The sequence below is a fragment of the Orycteropus afer genome, unplaced genomic scaffold (assembly GCF_000298275.1).
Source record: "Orycteropus afer afer isolate SDZICR_OR568_19922 unplaced genomic scaffold, OryAfe1.0 scaffold00250, whole genome shotgun sequence".
NCBI lineage: Eukaryota > Metazoa > Chordata > Mammalia > Tubulidentata > Orycteropodidae > Orycteropus > Orycteropus afer.
Window position 1 is genome coordinate 740847 of NW_006921837.1, and position 18383 is coordinate 759229.

Consider the following 18383-nt stretch of genomic DNA (forward strand, 5'->3'; position numbering starts at 1 on the left):
TGGAATTGCTGGGCCAAAGGGCATGAGCATTTTTAACTTTGGTAGATATTAGTGCTCTGCTCTTCACAGGGATACTTGTATTTTTTTTCTTAATGATGTTAATTTTACTGGAGGAAGCCAGGCTAGTGTAGCAGGAAAAGTCCCAGAGCCAACACTGCACTGACTCACTGTGTGTCACTGAGAAAGTTGGGTGGTCTCTCTGGGATTTCTGGAAAATGTAGGGATTGAATGATGGTGTTAAAGATCCCTTACAGACCAGTCTAGGAACCAATAATTGCTTTTGCTAGCTTAAGAAGAGCCAGAGACATCCCTGGTCACTTTGAATAATAAGAGGTCACCAGCTTTTTGCTCTCCTGAGTGTGAGCATCTCAGTGCCACATTTCCAAATATAATAAAATTCATCAAGCCCTGAAGTGCACCCACAGTATTTACAAAAAGCCTTGGCTGGGCTCCGTCTGCAGGGGGCGCTAGATTCCGCTGCTGGGGGCTTGGGGTATGGAGGGGGATGCTTACGTTTCTCAGGCATCATGAGAATTTAGCACAAGCACATGATTACCCATTTAAAAACTAAATCGACTATTTAAAACGGAAAGAGAGATAAACCTCTGGAAAGAGAGCTGGCTTGGGATGACAGGGTCTGGGTTTTAGCTATTTCACTTTGTCCAGGCGTCCTTTCTCCCCTCTGACAAATGAGGGTCTTGAATGAGATGAGATTTTCTGGAAACTTCCAAGGCAAAAGCTCCCTGGAGAGTGTCCAATTGTGTACAGGGGGCAGACTTTGGGCCTATGTCTTGGGCCATCTGCAACCTGCTGTGTGACTTTGGACAAGGCAACTCTGACACTCCATGTCCTCAACTGGAAAATGAAAAATAATACAAACATCCTTGCCACAGGGCTGTAGGGAGGACTGACTACAAGACTGTCGGTCTAAAAAAGCTTCTATGGTACCTGCTGCAGAGGAAGTATGTGGGAAAGGGTTCTGTGGCAAGATTAAGGTAATTCCAAACTCTTTACAAGAAGTAAACTCTGCAAGGGAACTTAAGAGTGTTCACCCCAATACCCTCATTTTACAGGTGAGAAGAGGTGGCCCTATAGGTGTCAGCAGGGGAACTGAGCTCAGTAATCCCAGACCTGGAAGTCTCCCTTTTCCTAAATGGAATATTGAGTTCTCAGCAGAGCAGGCTCTTACTTAGTTCCTTAGTGGCATTTTATCCATCAGCTGGTCCTAAAGGGTTATCCTCACCTTTCCAGCCTGAGCCACCGCTGACCCCTGGTCACAGGCCACTGGGGCTGTGAGGCTCCCCAAGACTGCAGCCATCACACTACCCTTATGTGATAGATCCCTGCCACCCTGGAATTTCAGGGTCAGGGCACCTCATTTGAGTCTCTGATCTCTGCTTACAGGGAAAAACAGGCCTCAAGCCCCACCACGGGAGGGAACAGGAGATTCCGAATGCAAACTCTCCTGGAAAAGTGAGTCTCATCTGAAATTTACACAAATCCATAGATGATGGAGGTGGAGGAAGGGAGGAGAGGAAAAGGCAGGTAGAAGGGTCTAGAAACTGGATGAAGAGTGAGAGATGAAGACACATTTCAAAATGAAACTCTCAAGACTTTGACTTTAGAGCTAGGAACAGAATTTTGTTTCTGCGTTGGTCAGATGAACGAATGGCTGTGTAAACGGCCCAGGACTCCATGAATGAACAAGTAAGCACACAGCTCAGAGAGCTGTTTATTAACTGTGAAGAAGGGCTTTGTGGCAATACCACAGCTGGTTCTCTTGTGCTGGCCAGTGCCTGGCCCACAGTAGGTTCTGAATTGGCTGAGGGTGGCTAGGATGACTGCCTCACAAAAGAACAAGGAACTCAGGTAGCAGCTTGGGAGATGCCCTAACACCATGTACCTGGGGGAAGGTGTTTCCTATAGAGGTCAGGAGAGGCTCTGCCCTGTGTCCTCCTCTCCCAAGGGAAGGTCAGAGTCTGTTTTGGAAGAAAAGCCTGACCAGCACTGCTTTGGGGGATTCACACATGCTCCTCCACCAGTCTCTGATCTCACCTCCCAACCCATCTCCCAGTTCTGGGGAAGAGCGAGCGGCCCAGGCCATCCCTGTTGTCCTAGGCGCCACAGGGGCTGCTCACAGTGCCATGCTCTGGGTCTAAATCATAAAGATTTCCATCCTGATATTTTTTTCCCCTTTTTTTATGGCGACAGGGGAGGAGTTAGTAAATAGCCACCCACAGATCCACAGGAGCAAAATCTTTTCTTCTTTTACCTGAAGTTTTTCTTATCATGTATGTCAACTTTATAGCAGAAGTAATAGAATCCAATAAACCCCAAAGACTCTCATGTTTACCCTGTGCACACCAATCAGAGGGCACTGCAGGACACACCACTTCCTGGCTTTGTGGACTCTGCCTACTATCCTCCTGTTTCAGACTCCTTCCTATTCACCGGCACAGGATATTCTGCTGTATTTGCCTAACCAGTTCTTGATTATCAGGCAACTAACTGCTGTTAGTAAGAATGCAACAAGGAACTGTTGCCCAAATTACATATTTTGGATCTCCCCCTCCCCCATATAGTAGCATCAAGGAGCTCCGGTGGTGCAGTAGTTAAGGCATTCGGTTACTAACCAAAAGGTCAGCAGTTTGAACCCACCAGCCACTCCACTAAAGAAAGATAAGGCAATCTGCTTCCATAAAGATTACAGCCTTGGAAACCCTGTGGGGCAGTTCTACTGTCTTACAGGGTCACTATGAGTCAGAATTGACTCAATGGAAGTGGGTTTGGTGTGGCAGCAGCACCAATGCCAAGAGCACAATGGACTGGTTTGCCTTTTAGCTCTGGTGGCATTTGGCTGGATTGTGTCAGGTAGGAAGGGATGTGCTCACACAGTGCAGGTGCTGCTGCTTCTCCACAGAAAGTATCTCACTCTTTTAAATGTTTAATATATGTATCTTTCACTGGCATGCTGGCTGTTCCACTTATTATCTGCATTTTCTCTTATTCATTTGCTCATTCATTCAACAGCAAATTTTGTGAATACCTACCAAATTACAAGTCCCTGAGAATATAACAAGTTCCCAACTTAGTGACAGGGTTCTGTTTCGATGCCTCGGTAGCAAGTTGATACTGATGTAAGTTGAATACCTAATTTTTTTGTTTCATTATTGCCTTTTATTATCAGTATTTTTATAAATGCAATTTTTGTCTTTAAGGGTTAGAAACATATTTCAACATACAGATAATGATGACAACAACAAATAATGCACTGCAACATTGTACATACAAAAAAAAAGACAGTCGAAAGTGTGATTAGTCATAACTGGAATCTGTCGTCAGAGACTACTTAATACGGTGAACCAAAACAGACACAGCCCATGCCCTCCAAGTGCTCACAATTTAGATGGAGAAAAAAATCGAGTAAACCCACAAGTTAGTTCCTGGAAGTGAGAAGTGCTGTGCAGAGAATTAAAATTGCATGAAGGGACGAAGGGGAGAGCAAGTGACTAAGGGCTCGTGTGAGCAGGGAAAAAAACCCCACAGGGATCAAAGCTCCAAACCAAAATAAGAATGGGCAAAGGAAAGGAACAGAGAGCTCATATGAGGGAATATTATGAACTCATATGGGAATATTATTCAGCCATAAAAAGGAACACAGCACTGAATTATGCTACGACATGGATTAACTTTGAAGGACCATATTTTGTATTTCATTATATGAAAAGTCCAGGCCAGATGCACAGAAACAGAAAGTAGTGGCTGCCAGGGGCTGGGGAAGGAGGGAATGTGAAGTGATTACTACATGGAGGTTTCTTTGGGGAGTGAAAAAATTTTCTGGAATTAGTGAGTTTTGCAACTTTGTGAACATATTAAAAAACAGCTAAATTGTATACTTTCAAAAAGAAATAAGTACAATAAAAAACTAAGAAAATGGTAACAGATACCCTATCCAGGCATCGCTGGCAAACCTGCAAGTAAAAATGCCAGCCCCAGAGCAAACAAAATAAAGTTCAAGCCATCATCCAGGCTGCACACCAGCAAGACAAACACTGACAGAGTTTATTCTCTTTATCAACATACCTCTGAAATGAGGAAAGCACTATAGTGAACAACTCCACCTTCCTATATGGCTAGAGGTGTATCTCTTTGCTTTTTGAAAAATGATTCATCTTCCTCTGGGAAAATATCTCCCTCATAGGCCTATTTGTTGAGAGTGCAAGGGTCTTTGGTCAACACCAGCCATCATTATGTATTTGGCAGGTCACTAGAAGGGAGGCTGTGTCCCCTCAGGACAATGCCAGCTCCAAGATAGACTTCTCTCAGCCCTTTTCACTGACTGGCCAGGGGGCGTGACCACTGGCTCCCAGGAACCTCTGGGCCTGGTCTTGAGTGGAAGTGTGACCCGTACGTGAACATACCATGTAGAGCTTTGCCTTCCTCACTGGTAAAATGATAAGGTCAGGGCAGGGAGACCTAAAGAGTATGTTCCATGGAACAGGAGGGGGTCTCAGAGAAGATAGGATATAATTGGTGGGAAAAGGTTCTGAGATTTGGGGAATGTTGTGTTAACAATGTAAGATAGGCCTCTCTACAGCAGGATCTCTCTGGGACTTTCATATGCTGATGTGGGAGGCAAGAGAGTGCAGGGGCTGACGCTGAGTCCTGGAGCCAGACTGACAATGGTTCTGCCGCTCATTAGCTGTGTGACCTTCCTCACTTGACTGAGGAAACTGAGCTGAGCCTTAGTGTCCTCACCTGTTTTTGTTAGTTGCTGTCAAGCCGACTCCAACTCATGGTGACCCCACATGTGCACAGCAGACCTGCTCCATAGGATTTTCAAGGTTGTGTGACTTCTGGAAGCAGATTGTCAGGCCTTTCTTCTGAGGCACCACTGATGGGTTTGAACTGTCAACCTTCCAGTTAGCAGTCGAGTACTTCACCATTTGCACCACCCAGGGATCCTTTCCCACTTCTAAAATGGGAATAACAAGAGCACTTCCCTCATGGTATGGCTGGAAAGCTTACATGTATTAAAGTGAGGTAAACTGTTTAATGTGCTATGAATCACAGCTTTGCCTGGGCCCCTGTGAGACCTCAGACAGCAGCAAATTGTGCCCTGGAGGTTCTGAAGGAGGAATAGGAGTTTGCTGGGAGAGGTGAGGAGGAAGAAGAATCCAAAGCAAGGAAAAAGCACTGCAAAAGCATGGAGGCAGGAATGGACAGGGTGGGCTTGAGAACTACTGACACACAGCTGTCTGGGGTGACTAATCATGGTAGGGAGGTAGAGACGGCAGGGACTAAGGAGGTAGCAAGAGAGAAGCTTGAGGGGTGGGCTTGTATTTCATTTATACGTCAGAAGGTGACATGAACCCAGCTTTAGAAGCTTGTTCTATCAATGTGCAAACACTGAGAAAGGGAGGAGAGGGGTAAAGCGCTACCTCAGGGACTGGCAGTGGGAGGCAGCACCAGCCTGGAGACCTTCACTCCCAGCCACTGCTGTCAGTCCTGTCACCTGCAGGGAAACTTGAAGAAAATGGGGCCAAGCTCAGGGCTCTTTGGGTACACAGTAGAGTCCCTGGGGACAAGTAGGGGAGCTCCAGCCTCCAAGCTACACTGGGAGGGTGTGCAAGCAGCACAGATGGTTTGGAACTAGGCATTCCACACACAGAGTTAAGACAAAAAAAGAATCCAAAAGACCTGGGATAAAAAAGTAAAGACCCGAAGAAGCCTAAGGGTGGTGGTGGTGGTGGTAGTGGGATAACATTCTAGGCCAGCTTCCTTCCTAATAAGTAAAATAAGATCCCCAAAATGAGGTCACACTTTTCTCCTTGAGAACACCAAGGAACTGGACAGACCTTTCTGAATTGGAAGAGTTCCAGCCATGTGAACTCAGGAAGAAACACACACGTGGAACAGCTGAGAACATGTTTCAAAGGAGCCAGCAATGGGGCAGAGGCTTGGTGGCCCCCACGCCCACATGCCTGTACCCTCCAGTTTGGGAACTTCAGCTCACCTTGGCTGCTACTGCTTACTCCAAAGAGTAGAGAAATGAAGATGCTATATCTAGTCATTTTAACTTTAAAAAAAAAAAAAAAAAAGTATTTATTACCCCAGTTTTCCTTCTCATGCCACAATACAAACACATGACACAGATGGCTTAGGACATCAGCATGAAGTATCAGCAAGCCCCACCAGTCACTGACTTGAGTGTGTTATGTGACTGGCCTTAGTCCTGCAACAGGACTACAATTACAGCTTGGCTTCAGGCACCACACAGAAAGCAGACACACCCCAGGGCTTCTGGCATCTGTCAAGGCTCATCTGCTGAGGAGGCTCCCTGGGCAGCTGGGGGGCGCGAGGGTCAAAAGCACTAGACAGACACATGAAGAAAGCGTCAGTTGGAACACTGCTGCGGTCGCACCTCCCCTTACGGAAGCCAGAGCTTCATGCCTGAAGGCCTGCTTGCTCTGGAAGCAGGGCTGGCCCAGAGGCTGAGCTGGCCTGGCTCCTCCCTCTGGCTGAGCCTGGGCCAGCACCATCGTTGTCTTTCCAGTTGGTCCATGCAGCCAACGGTGCTACTGCTGCTTCTGTGGAAGGGCCTTCCAGGTCGGCGGGAATTTCCTGTGGATCAGGGTGAGTCCGCAGAGGATGAGGAACACTCCTCCCCACCACAAGACCTCCTGGCACTCTCCGTACAGCACATAGCCCAGGAGAGCCTAGAGGACAGACAGGATTGTAAGGCAGGTACAGACAGTGCTGATGGACTTGACCACGGCGGGTGGGCCCAATGTCATGCCCCTCTGATGGACTTTCCACCTAGGAGCTGGAGGAAAGGCATGAAGCCAAAAGCCCTGGGCTTGAAACTCAACTGTACCTTCAGGCTGGTCACTCTACTCACTCCCATCTCACCTGCCTTACTCACAGAATTGGGCCCCAGCAAGGGCCATGACAAAAACTCAGCACAGAGCAGGCAGGCAGGACCAGCACACGGTGGGCTTGGTGTTCACAGCACTGAGCCCTGGCTCCCGAGTCCTTCCTCCTTCAACTCCAGGGCTGGCTGGGCTCAGTTTCAGCCCAGGGCAGCCAGTGCCACCTTGCTGGCCTCAGGATCCCAGAAGGAAGAAAGGCTTTAGGGAAGCCTGACCTCAGACAGCTGGGCTGCACAGGGCCTTCAGAATGAGGGACAGCAAGCAGGTCAGCTTTGCACAGTTGGGCTTCACTTCCATCTAGTGTGAGAATTTCTCTCCATGTTTACGAGGTGAAGATAGCAGCCACACAGTAGCTGCAGTCACCAGGACATAAGCTGGCAGTTCAGGGTCACAAAGCGTCACTCTGTGACGTTACTCCAGCTCTGGGCCTCGGTCTTACAGCATGTTTTTAAAGAGAGGCACTCACTACTTGGTGTCTGTGCCCATCACAATCACCCACCAGCACAGCCTCAGCCCTGACCAACGAAAGGGTGAGGAAGGCAGCTTAGAGAGGCTAGGTGAGGAGTGGAGGGCTTGCACGCATCCAGCCTTGCAATTGAAGACCACAGCTCTGCTAGGGGAGCTGGTGGCTTGTCAACCCCAGCCACATGTGGGGTGTGTGAAACACAAGAAGTGCCACCACCACCACCATCCCCATCCCAATCTCAAGGCAGGTTTGACACCAAATCTAGTGCTCTGCTCTGGCCCAGCTGTTTCTGTCTTCAAGATGAAGAGGAGGTTTGACAAAACTACCAGGACCACGTCTCTTAAGCTCTTGGGCTCCAATTCTGGAACAACCCACACAGTTCTCTGCCAAGCTGTGCTGTGTCCTCCAGCCTTCACCTGACTCAGTGTCCTCAGGAATAATAGGTTCATGGCCTTCCACTGAGTGGGGAGGTGCTGTGGTAGGAAAACAGTTACCTCAACCTCCACATCCAGGAGCTACCATAGCTGGCTACAACAGCTGCATAGCCCTACTAAGGGAGTTAGCAAAAACATGAGCAGGAAGCTTCACTGCTAGAAAATGTTACAATGCTTCAAGTACAACCAAAGAGACTATTACGACCACAGCACAGAAAGTTTCCTAGCAAAAGCCCAGTTTATACAGAACAAGTTTAGGCCAAGCTTATGGACACTATTGTATCTCAAAACCTTGAGACAATGAGGTCTGCCTAATTCATCAGAACATATGCATGTCATGTACTCAGGCCCATAAACATCTCAGCAGCCCAGTCCTTCAGCTGGAACTCAAACTGGACCACTGGGAGCCCAACCTCTATTGAGATATCATAGATAGGGGCTTCCCAGCCTGGCTGTACATCACAGTTACTAGAGGGGCTAGACTCCACCATCTGGAGATTCTGACATAATCAGTGTGGACTAGGCCCCAGGAATCTGGCCACCCTGAGTCTGTGAGCAGCTTGGGATCCACTGTTTTCTTCTCAAGGATCTAAAATGAATAATCAATCCTGTACCATGTTAGGTTTGTTCACACAAACCCTCTGGAGCATACAGATCTGTTTTTAAGAGACAAGTTGAGAAGCAGAATCAACCAGTGGGGACCTGGGGGAGAGATGTGAGGGGACTACCCAGACTGGCCCACTGACCCTGTGAGAACCAGCTCCTAACAGAGGCCCTGTAAAGTCACAGTCACATTCCATTGCCAGCATGTGGCATGTTGGTCAGAAGGCTCTGGTGAGCTGACTGCACAGAAAAAGAGCCACAGCAAAGCCTCTACTTCAGTTCCTGCCTTATTTCCTTCGGGAAAGCAGGAGTTCCCCAAGGACAATTCACACAAATAAAGAGTGACAATCGTTACTTTTCAGAGCCCAGATTTGGGAAGACTACTTACCGAGCCGAGGATGTTTGAAAAGGTCACTGTGACAGATGCAATGGCCGAAGACATGGAGAAACTGAGGCCCCGGCTAAAGAACGTCCACATCAGAGAATTGGTGAAAGCCATGACAACAATGCCTAACACGCATATGCCTGTGTGGACCTGCGGGAGAGAAGTGTCACTGCAGCCACAGCCACCCCCTAAAGCCCGTCACAGCACACCCAGAGACGTGGGTGCAAACAGCCCAGCTTCTACTGAAATCCCACCAAAGCCTTGGCAGGCCTCAGAGCTTTCCTCCCCTGGGCTTCACTTACCACTTGGTGGGCGGCAGATCCATTTTACAGATGAAGCAAACTCAGAAAAGGCACTAATTTAGCCACCTTGCCAAGACCATGTGACCTTGGGCAGAAGCAAAATTCTAATCGATAAGCAGTATTTTCTATTGAACATCAGTTCCTCATTGATCCCACAGTGACCAATAATTGAAAATCAGTCCCAGAGGACAAGAATTTGTTATTCAGTATGCAGTATGATGAAGTCAGGAGTCCAGTCCTCACTTCTCAGGTCAGGTTCTAGTTTACTCAGGCCAACACCACTGGGAATTCTTTAGCTTTTACTCTGTGCCAGGCCCTGTTCTAAGTGCTTGAAGTGCATTCTCACTTATTCTTTAACTTCCTTTTACAGATAAAGAATGCAGTGTAGATTAAGGAATCTGCCCAACTACTGCTACTGGTGAGATCTTCCAGGACTCAAACCCAGGCAGTGAGGTTCCATGCTCTTCGCCAGCACACAAACCTGCCAACAGAAACCACCACCTAAAACCATTTGACTGGTGATCCCAAATGCTACTTTTTGAAAACTTCCATTTTCCAACCCCCTCTTTGGTTTGAGAAGCCAGCCCTGAGATGAGAGGGTCTTCTGAAACTCTGGTGGTGCTGTGGTTAAAGCACTGTGCTGCTAACCAAAATGTCAGTGGTTTGAACCCACCAGCCACTCTGTGGAAGAAAGATAAGGCAGTCTGTTTCCATAAAGATTTACAGCTTGAAAAACCATGGGACAGTTCTGGAACAGTTCTACCCTTGCCTACAGGCTTGCTATGAGTCAGAACCCACTTGATGGCAGTAGATCTGGTTTGGTTTGCACAAGATACGCAGACTCCCTTGCTTGGCTTCAAGGTGGAAACCTGCTGCACTGTGCACTGGGAACGACACTGGGGCCAAATGTTGGAGGAAGACTCTGTGGTTGCTGTTGTAGATTGGAGTCTTGTATTCTCCTGGGCAGGGCTGCTTCCTCCAAAGGCTGTGCCCATCTAGACATCATACCCTAAAGTGATTAATAGTTCCACAACAGCTGAATACAGGGTCTTGGGCAAGGGATGCCTTCTTACAGTTTACACAAAGGCATGGTATGAGTATTTGGGTAAGCCCTTTTTATAAAGGGTTAGAGGCATGAATCACACCAGAAAAGATGAAAAACTCATGGTCAATAGAATCACTCATCTTACTTTGGACCATGTACCCCAAAAATTCAACTAATAGTATATTAACCTCAAGCGTGGTAGCTTCCACTGGATTAGCCCTAACCGAAATAATCTTGCCTTCAGTCTCTCTCCTGTCCAGGTCAGAGCCTAAATCTGCGTTGCAGATGTAATGAAACCTCTAGCAAGCAGAGGCTGACTAATGACTTGGGTGGGGAGATGCAGACACCTCAGCAGATGTGGGGAGGCAGTTTTGAAGTTCTCAGCGTCACGAGACTATCCAGAATGTTCTTCTCAGTCTTCTCTTACACCTAGGATACCACACTCTCCCAATTTTCCCGTCTGCAAACAGGTAAGTTAGATCACCTGCTAATTATGAAATAGAGATGGGCAATAGGGTTCTCTAAGAATCAACGTGGAAAGATTCTAAATGAGAGGTAGAGGATGGGTATAGGTGTATGACTTCCCCAAAAACGAACTACCCAATCGGAAGAGAGATTTTAGGTCTCTGGTATGGGAAGAGGCCTCAGTCCCTTACATCTCTTACCGCCTATACTGGACAAAGGCTTGACGGGATTTAGAGTCGAAAGATGCTCTCCTACCCCGGCGGACAGCAGTGCTGTGGTTGCGGGACCAGGCCCCACAGACCCGCGGGTGAGGCAGTGCCCTGCGCCTGCACCCCCGCCCTACGCCGGGAGCCCCGCGGGCCCCGTAGCGCCCCTCCTCCGCCCAACACCACCCGTCCGCCCGCAGCAGCAGCGCCCCGAGCTCGACCTCGCTGCTGAAGGCCAGCTTGGCGGAGGCGGCGGCCAGGGCCCCGAAAGCGCCGGCGCACAGGCAGTTGAACACGCCCCAGAAACGGCGCCGCATCGCTCCGGCTTGGAGGTGCGGGGGAAATTCCGCGGGGGTGTCGGGGTAGGCGGCCGCACAAACCGCACTGCTCGGGGACTGCGGCCTGCCAGCCATAGTCTCCGCCAACTCCCCACTAGCTTGCCGTGTCTACCGCAGACAAGATCCAGCGCGCACCTCTATTGGACGGCGGGCTCACGTGATGAGGAGCTCACGTGACGTGAGCAGGGCGTCCAGTTCGCGTTTCCCGGGTGCTTCGGCGGAGTAGGGGCGTGGCCCCCAGGCCCCAGCTAACTGCGGGCGTCTGGGATTTACCATCGCGCCCTACTCCTGGAGCGGTGGGAGGCCTCCTCCTTTGGGTTTGGGTGATTTGTGAGCAGGCCACAAACTGACCAATCTCTGAGTAGGCCACAGACACTTCATTTGCATAGTTCATAGTTACGTCTTTTGCATACTATATTGACCAATCCCTGTAAGATGGATACCAGTTACGTGGCAAGCTGCAGCCCAGGGCCACCCAAAAAATATTAAACCAAGTTGTGTAGTCTACCCAGAAACGTTACAAAACCTTTGGGGTAGAAACCTAGGACAAAGGTAAACTCCTCAGGGTTTAGGGGAAAAATCTCTCAAGCTGTTTTTCCAAAGAACCAAGGCAAAAGTCCACATAAAGGAACTAATTTCACTATAGCACCTGAGATGGGCCTTTTTTGATCACCCTCCCTTTAAAATAGGCTTCCTCCCTATCCCACTTTCTGCCACAACACATTATGTTCTCCCTTACCTTTCTATAGCTACAGCACTTAGGACACTTGTCATTTGGTAGATGCTCAATAAATAGGGAGCTCTGGTAGCATAGTGGCTAAGACACTTGCCTGCTAACCAGACGGCTGGCGGTTCAAACCCACCAGCCACTCCTCGGAAGGAAGGTTGGGCAATCCTACTTCCGTAGTGATACTGCCTCGGAAACCCAAGGAGGGGTCGCTATGAGTCGGGGCCGACTCCACGGCACATAACAACAACAACAACAATAAACAGTAAAAGAGCAATCACCTCCCCCTGAAACCTTAGTCCAAGTCCAGGTGTATCAGCTTTCTTCCTCCTTGCCTGTCCCCCATTATATCCTCTTTCCAGGTCATTTTCTTTCTCCATTCCTTTTTTTCCTTCCTTTTAAAAGTATCTTCTGCTTGTCTTGTTTTTCTTCTTAACTCTTGCCTGCCCATTCTAGATCTCACTTTTTCTCTCCCCCATCTTGCCTGTCTCTTCCCTTTCTTCTTTTCACTGTTTTCATATCTCTACTCCTTCGTGGTTCTATTCAGTTTAAAAAATGAGTGTACACTCTGCCAGACCCAGTTCCAGGAAGCAGAATTGCCCAGATACCTCAGACAAGATCCCTGCCCTCCTTGGGATTGAGATTTATGCAGAAACCTCAATTGTAACTCCCTCTCTTGAGCTAGTCCGAAGTCTGATCTCCTTTCCTTATTCTAGGTGATAGAACCCAAGCTTCTTTATTTACCAGCGTGAAGATCTGACCTTTCCCCACCTCCTAGGCAATCACAAAGGAGCTCTGGTAGCATAGTGCCTAAGACATTTTACTACTAACCAGAAGGCTGGCGGTTCAAACCCACCACCCACTCCTTGGAAAAAAAACTGGGTGATCTACTTGAATAGAGATACTACCTTGGAAACCCAAAAAGGGGTCACTGTGAGTTGGAAGTGATGCCAAAGCAGTAAGTTTGTATTTTTTAGCCAGTCACAATGTCTGCTCTTAACCTTACAATGTTAGTTCCTTTTTTGTTTCTGGTTATTGAAGATTTACTATTATTTCTAGAGAGTTAACTGTGTATTAATTTCTTAAACATTTTTTCATTCAGCTTTATTATGGTATAATTTACAAAACATCCATTTAAAGTTCAGTTTTTGGGGAATTTATAGAGTTGTGCAACCATTACCACAAACATTACACAAACAGTTTTAAAACATTTCTACTACCTCACAAAGTTCCTGTATGCCCAGTCATTCCTGCTCCTATCTCCAGCCTCTAGCAACCACTGATCCACTTTCTGTCTCTATGAAATTGCTTATTTTGGAAATTTTATGTAAATGGAATCACACAATAATGAGTCTGGCTCCTTTCACTTAGCATAATATTTTATGAAGTTCATTTATATGTTGTTGCAGTATGTGTCAGTGGTTTGTCCCCCCTCCTTTTTTTATTTTTAATTGCTCAGTAGTGTTCCATAATGTAGAAAAACGCTTAATATCATTTGTCATTAGGAAAATGCAAGTAATATACCACTGCTCACTCACTGTATGACTGTCATCAAAACCTGAGAATAAGAAGGGTTGGCAAAACTGTGGAGAAATCTGAACACACTGCTGGTGGGAATATAAAATAGTGCAGCCACTATGGAAAATAGGCCATGGCTTATAAAGCTAAACATATTTACCACACCAGCCAGCAATTCTACTCCTAGGTATCTGTCTACTCAAGAGATATGGAACATGTCCATATCAAGACTTATACATGAATGTTTATACCAGAATTATTCACAATAGCCTCAAACTGAAAATAAATTAAATGTCTATTAACTGGAAAATGGATAAAATAGAATGGAATATTCCTTGCAATAAAAATTAATGAAGTTGTGATACCTGAAAGTTCTTTGAGGTCAGGAGTTTTGTTTGCTTTGTTCACTGAAGACCAATGTCTGGCATATAGTAGGTGCTCAGTAAGTATTTGTTGAATGAACAATGTAAATCACTTGATCAAACTATTTATTCTTTATCAAAGATTTTATTACATTTTTTTGGGGAAAAAAAAGGTCTTATTTACAGTCATGATAAATGCTCATGAAAATACTCAAAGTAGAAATACAAAAATAATCTATATTAACAAGTCTGCCTTTGACCAAATATTGCTAGAGCTTCTAACATAAGAATCAAAGAAGATTATGGCAGTACATGAGGAAAAATGTCTGCTCCCACCCACTTCTACTGTAAGAACCCCAGACTCTTATTTTTAAAAAGGCACAAGATTTTTCCAGCATTTACTGCTAACTTAAGTGTGAAATGGGCTCATAGCCTCCTAAACAGCAGACTACCACAGGGTGTGTATGGATGCAGAATGCTCATTTGAGGCTCAGCCCCCACCACCACATTTAATAATTCAGGTCCTTAAATTCAGCTCAACTATTTAGGCAAAGGAGATCTTACTTTTATACAGAAAACAATTTCTACACACGATGATGCCTTGTTTGACCAGGTGATCAGGATCTTTATGATTCACTCCTTTTCTTTTCTTTTAAGAATACATTTTCAGCACGCAGCTTTTCTTTCTCCTAGTAAATCATGAAAAGGAAAAACATTAAGGCTGTAGTTCTTTTAGAAAAGAGTTCTTCATCTTGGTCTTCAGAAGTTTATGTTCCAAATTAAGAGTATAGTATTTTCAATTTGTAAACTAACATGAAACGAGAATCTGATGTTAATGATAATTTAACTGATTGAAATATATTTGATAGATAGTAATGACAGAAAGTTTCTGAATTCAGGAAACTTCCCAGAAGAAATAATTGATTCAATAATTATATTTGAATTTACTTTTAATTAAATATGATTTTGAGAGCAGAGTGAGTATTTCAGACTACTTTTCAGTTTACCTCCACAAGTCTGACATTTTCCTTTTTCAGCCGGATTACGTATTGAATCTTCTGATGTAGGTTTTGGTGACCTACCAACTTTCCATTTTCCTCTGCAAGACACTCCTTCTGCTTCCTTAAAATTTCCATCTCCTGCAGGTAAATCAATTCAAGAAGAGAAAACAAAGATCAGTTTAATTTTTTTTTAAAAAATGAAATTATTTCATGCCTTCTAAGGATACAGGGAGTGAGAAACAGTCAAGATTCCCAGTTTTTGTGATCATATATCTCTCTATCCACCAAAGCCACTCTGAACAGAAGAAACCCAGTAACAAGTGATTTACACTTAATTCAGGTGTCCTAAGTGCCATGAAAGAAATGATGCCAGAGATCACATGATAGAATTTTACAAGACCAATGACTTACTCATTGCAAATACCTTTTTGCCACAACAAAATCAGTGACTACACACGTGGACCTTGCCAGATGGAATACACAGGAATCAAATCGACTACATCTGTGGAAAGAGTTGATGGAGAAGCTCAGTATCATAAGTCAAAACAAGGCCAAGAGCTGATTCTGGAACAGACCATCAATTGCTCATATGCAAATTCAAGTTGAAGCTGAAGAAAATTAAAACAAGTACATAAAAGCCAAAATACGACCTTGATTATATCCCACCTGAATTTAGACACCATCTGAAGAATAGATTTCACGTGTTAAACACCAATGACAAAGACCAGATGAGTTGTGGGATGACATCAAGAACATCACACCTGAAGAAAGCAGAAGGTCATTAAAAAGACAGGAAAGGAAGAAAAGACCAAAATGGATGTCAAAAGAGACTCTGAAGATGGCTGTTGAACAGAGAGTGGCTAAACCAAATGGAACAGATGATAAAGTAAAAGATCTGAAGAGAAGATTTCAAAAGGCAGCTCGAGAAGACAAAATAAATTATTATAATGAAATGTGCAAAGACCTGGAATTAGAAAACCAAAAAAGGAAGAACACATTTGGCATTTCTCAAGTTGAAAGAACTGAAGAAAAAATTCAAGCCTTGAGTTGCGATATTGAAGGATTCTGTGGGCAAAATATTGAATGATACAGGAAACATCAAAAGAAGACAGAAGGAATACACAGAGTCATGGTACCAAAAAGAATTGGTTGACATTCAGTCATTTCAGGAGGTAGCACATGATCAAGAACCAATGGTATTGAAGGAAGAAATCAAAGCTGCACTGAAGGCACTGGAGAAAAACAAGGCTCCAGGAACTGATGAAATACCCAATGAGATGTCTCAACAAATGGATGCAGTACTGGAGGGCTTACTCGTTTATGCCAAGAAATTTGGAAGACAGCTACCTGGCCAACTGACTGGAAGAGAGCCATATTTGTGCTCGTTCCAAAGAAAGGTGATCCCACAGAATGTGGAAATTATCTAACAATATCATTAATATCACACATAAGTAAAATCTTGCTGAAGACAATTCAAAAACGGTTGAACAGTATATTGACAGGGAACTGCCCAAAATTCAAGCTGGATTCAGAAGAACGTGTGGAACGAGGGATATGATTGCTGATGTCAGATGGATCTTGAGTGAAAGCAAAGTATACCAGAAAGATGCTTCCTTGTGTTTTATTGACTATGCAAAGGCATTTGACTGTGTGGATGATAACAAATTATGGATAACATTGTGAAAAACGAGAATTCCAGAACACTTAATTGTGCTCATGTGGAACCTGTACATAGACCAAGAGGCAGCTGTTAGAACAGAAGAAGGGGATACTGTACGGTTTAAAACCAGGAAAGGTGTGTGTCAGGGTTTTATCCTTTTACCATACTTATTCAACCTGCATGCTGAGCAAATAATCTGAGAAAATGGACTATATGAAGAAGGACACGGCATCAGGATTGGAGAAAGACTCATTAACAATCTGTGATATGCAGATGATATAACCTTACTTGCTGAAAACAAAGAGGACTTGAAGCATTTACTGATGAAGATCAAAGACTACAGCCTTCAGCATGGATTATACCTTAACATAAAGAAAACAAAAGTCCTCACAAGTGGACCAATAAATAATATCACAAGAAATGGAGAAAAGATTGAAGTTGTCAGAGATTTCATCTTAACTTGGATCCACAATCAATGCCCATGGAAATAGTCGTCAAGAAACCAAATGAAGTATTGCATTAGGCAAATCTGCTACAAAATACCTCTTTAAAGTGTTAGGGAACAAAGATGTCACTTTGAAGACTATGGACCCACACCATGACATTTTTAATAGCCTCATATGCATGTGAAAGCTGGACAATGAATAAGGAAGAAGAATTAATGCATTTGAATTATGGTGTTGATGAAATATATTTAATATACCATGGACTGCCACAAGAATGGACAAATTATCTTGGAATAAGTACATCTGTAATGTTCTTTAGAAGCAAAAATGGCCAGACTTGAGAGCTCACCTACTTTGGTCATGTTGTCACAAGGGACCAGTCCTGAAAAAGGATATTGTGCTTGGTAAAGTAGATGATCAGCAAAAAAGAGGAAGGCCCTCAACAAGATGGACTGACACAGCAGCTGCAACAATGGGCTCAAGCACAGCAAGGATTATGAGGCTGGTGCGGGACTTGGCAGGGTTTTGTTCTGTTGTGCGTGGTGTCACTATGAGTTAGAGCCACCTCGAGGGCACCTAACAGCAACAAGTGCCATGAAAAATCGAACACACAAATGCACCTGCAATGTTCTCTCCCTTTCTTCATACATTTCTTCCAGCTTTGATCTCAGTTGTTCCTTTTCTTGGAATGCTTTAGACTCCAAAGTTCTGATCCTTTTGACTTCCTCAGTCATTCTAAGGCAGCTCATCTCTTTGTTCTGAAGGACACTCTGGACTTCTTCAAGGCTGTAAGAAAAAATATCACTTAACGGTATTCCAAAGCAACCTAATTAGAAAAAGAGCACTCCAACTAGACTTCTCCCCTGCCAAACCCATAATTTTGAATTGAAAATGTCACAAACATTCAGCCACCCCTGGCTGCTGGCAAAAGGCAATTCAAGGGCTGCTCTCTGGCAGAGGTGCTTTTGTTTTGTGTTTATTAAACATTTTACTGTATTTTGGGTGAAGGTTTCAGAAGGAAGATTGGGCAATCTACTTTCTTGGCGATACTGCCTTGGAAACCCAAGGAGGAGTCGCTACAAGTTGGCATCAACTCGACAACAGTGAGTTTGGTTTGTTTTTTGGTGGGCGAAGGTTTACACAGCAATTTAGGCTTCCACTCAACAATGTCTTCACACATGGTTCAGTAACACTGGTTACAATCTTCACAATGCATGAGCATTCTCATTATTTCCATCCTCGTTGTTCCTGCCCCCATATATTCTCATCTTCATTTTAAAGTAATTGTTGACTGTTTGGCCTCATATCCCTGAGTTTTTAAAGGAGCAAGTACTTATGTGTGATTGTTTTGTTTTGTTTTACCTAGACTTTCATTTTAGAAAACTGCTCATACCATTTTTTTTTAAATTTTATTTTGATTTGGGTGAAGATTTACAGAGTAAATTCACTTTTCATACAGCAGTTCACATATACTTTGTCTCATGTCATTGACC

General features: G+C 44.8%; 2 protein-coding genes across 2 annotated transcripts in view; both read right to left on the bottom strand.

Annotated features, from left to right (window-relative positions):
- Window positions 1–6578: 6578 nt before the first annotated feature.
- Window positions 6579–11251, bottom strand: TMEM42 (transmembrane protein 42). Its single transcript, XM_007949665.1, has 3 exons — window positions 11060–11251; window positions 8824–8970; window positions 6579–6719 (listed from the first exon to the last, which is right to left on the bottom strand). Exons 1-3 carry the CDS (start codon window positions 11249–11251, stop codon window positions 6579–6581), a joined length of 480 nt encoding a protein of 159 aa, XP_007947856.1.
- Window positions 11252–14409: 3158 nt separating this feature from the next.
- Window positions 14410–18383, bottom strand: part of KIF15 (kinesin family member 15) — a 103487-nt gene continuing 99513 nt past the window's right edge. Inside the window, exons 33-35 of the mRNA XM_042782160.1 lie at window positions 17511–17676; window positions 14791–14922; window positions 14410–14472 (exon numbers count right to left, since the gene is read on the bottom strand). Of these exons, the coding sequence (XP_042638094.1) occupies window positions 14410–14472; window positions 14791–14922; window positions 17511–17676 (361 nt within the window). The remainder of the gene's footprint in view (window positions 14473–14790; window positions 14923–17510; window positions 17677–18383) is intronic.

Bases quoted from the DNA above. Each gene is read 5' to 3' on its own strand.
- TMEM42 (XM_007949665.1), bottom strand. From the start codon at position 11,251: ATGGCTGGCAGGCCGCAGTCCCCGAGCAGTGCGGTTTGTGCGGCCGCC. The intron at 8,971-11,059 runs GTCGAGCTCGGG...TCTCTCCCGCAG, and splicing joins AGCTGGCCTTCAGCAGCGAG to GTCCACACAGGCATATGCGT. The intron at 6,720-8,823 runs GTAAGTAGTCTT...TCTGTCCTCTAG, and splicing joins TTTCAAACATCCTCGGCTCG to GCTCTCCTGGGCTATGTGCT.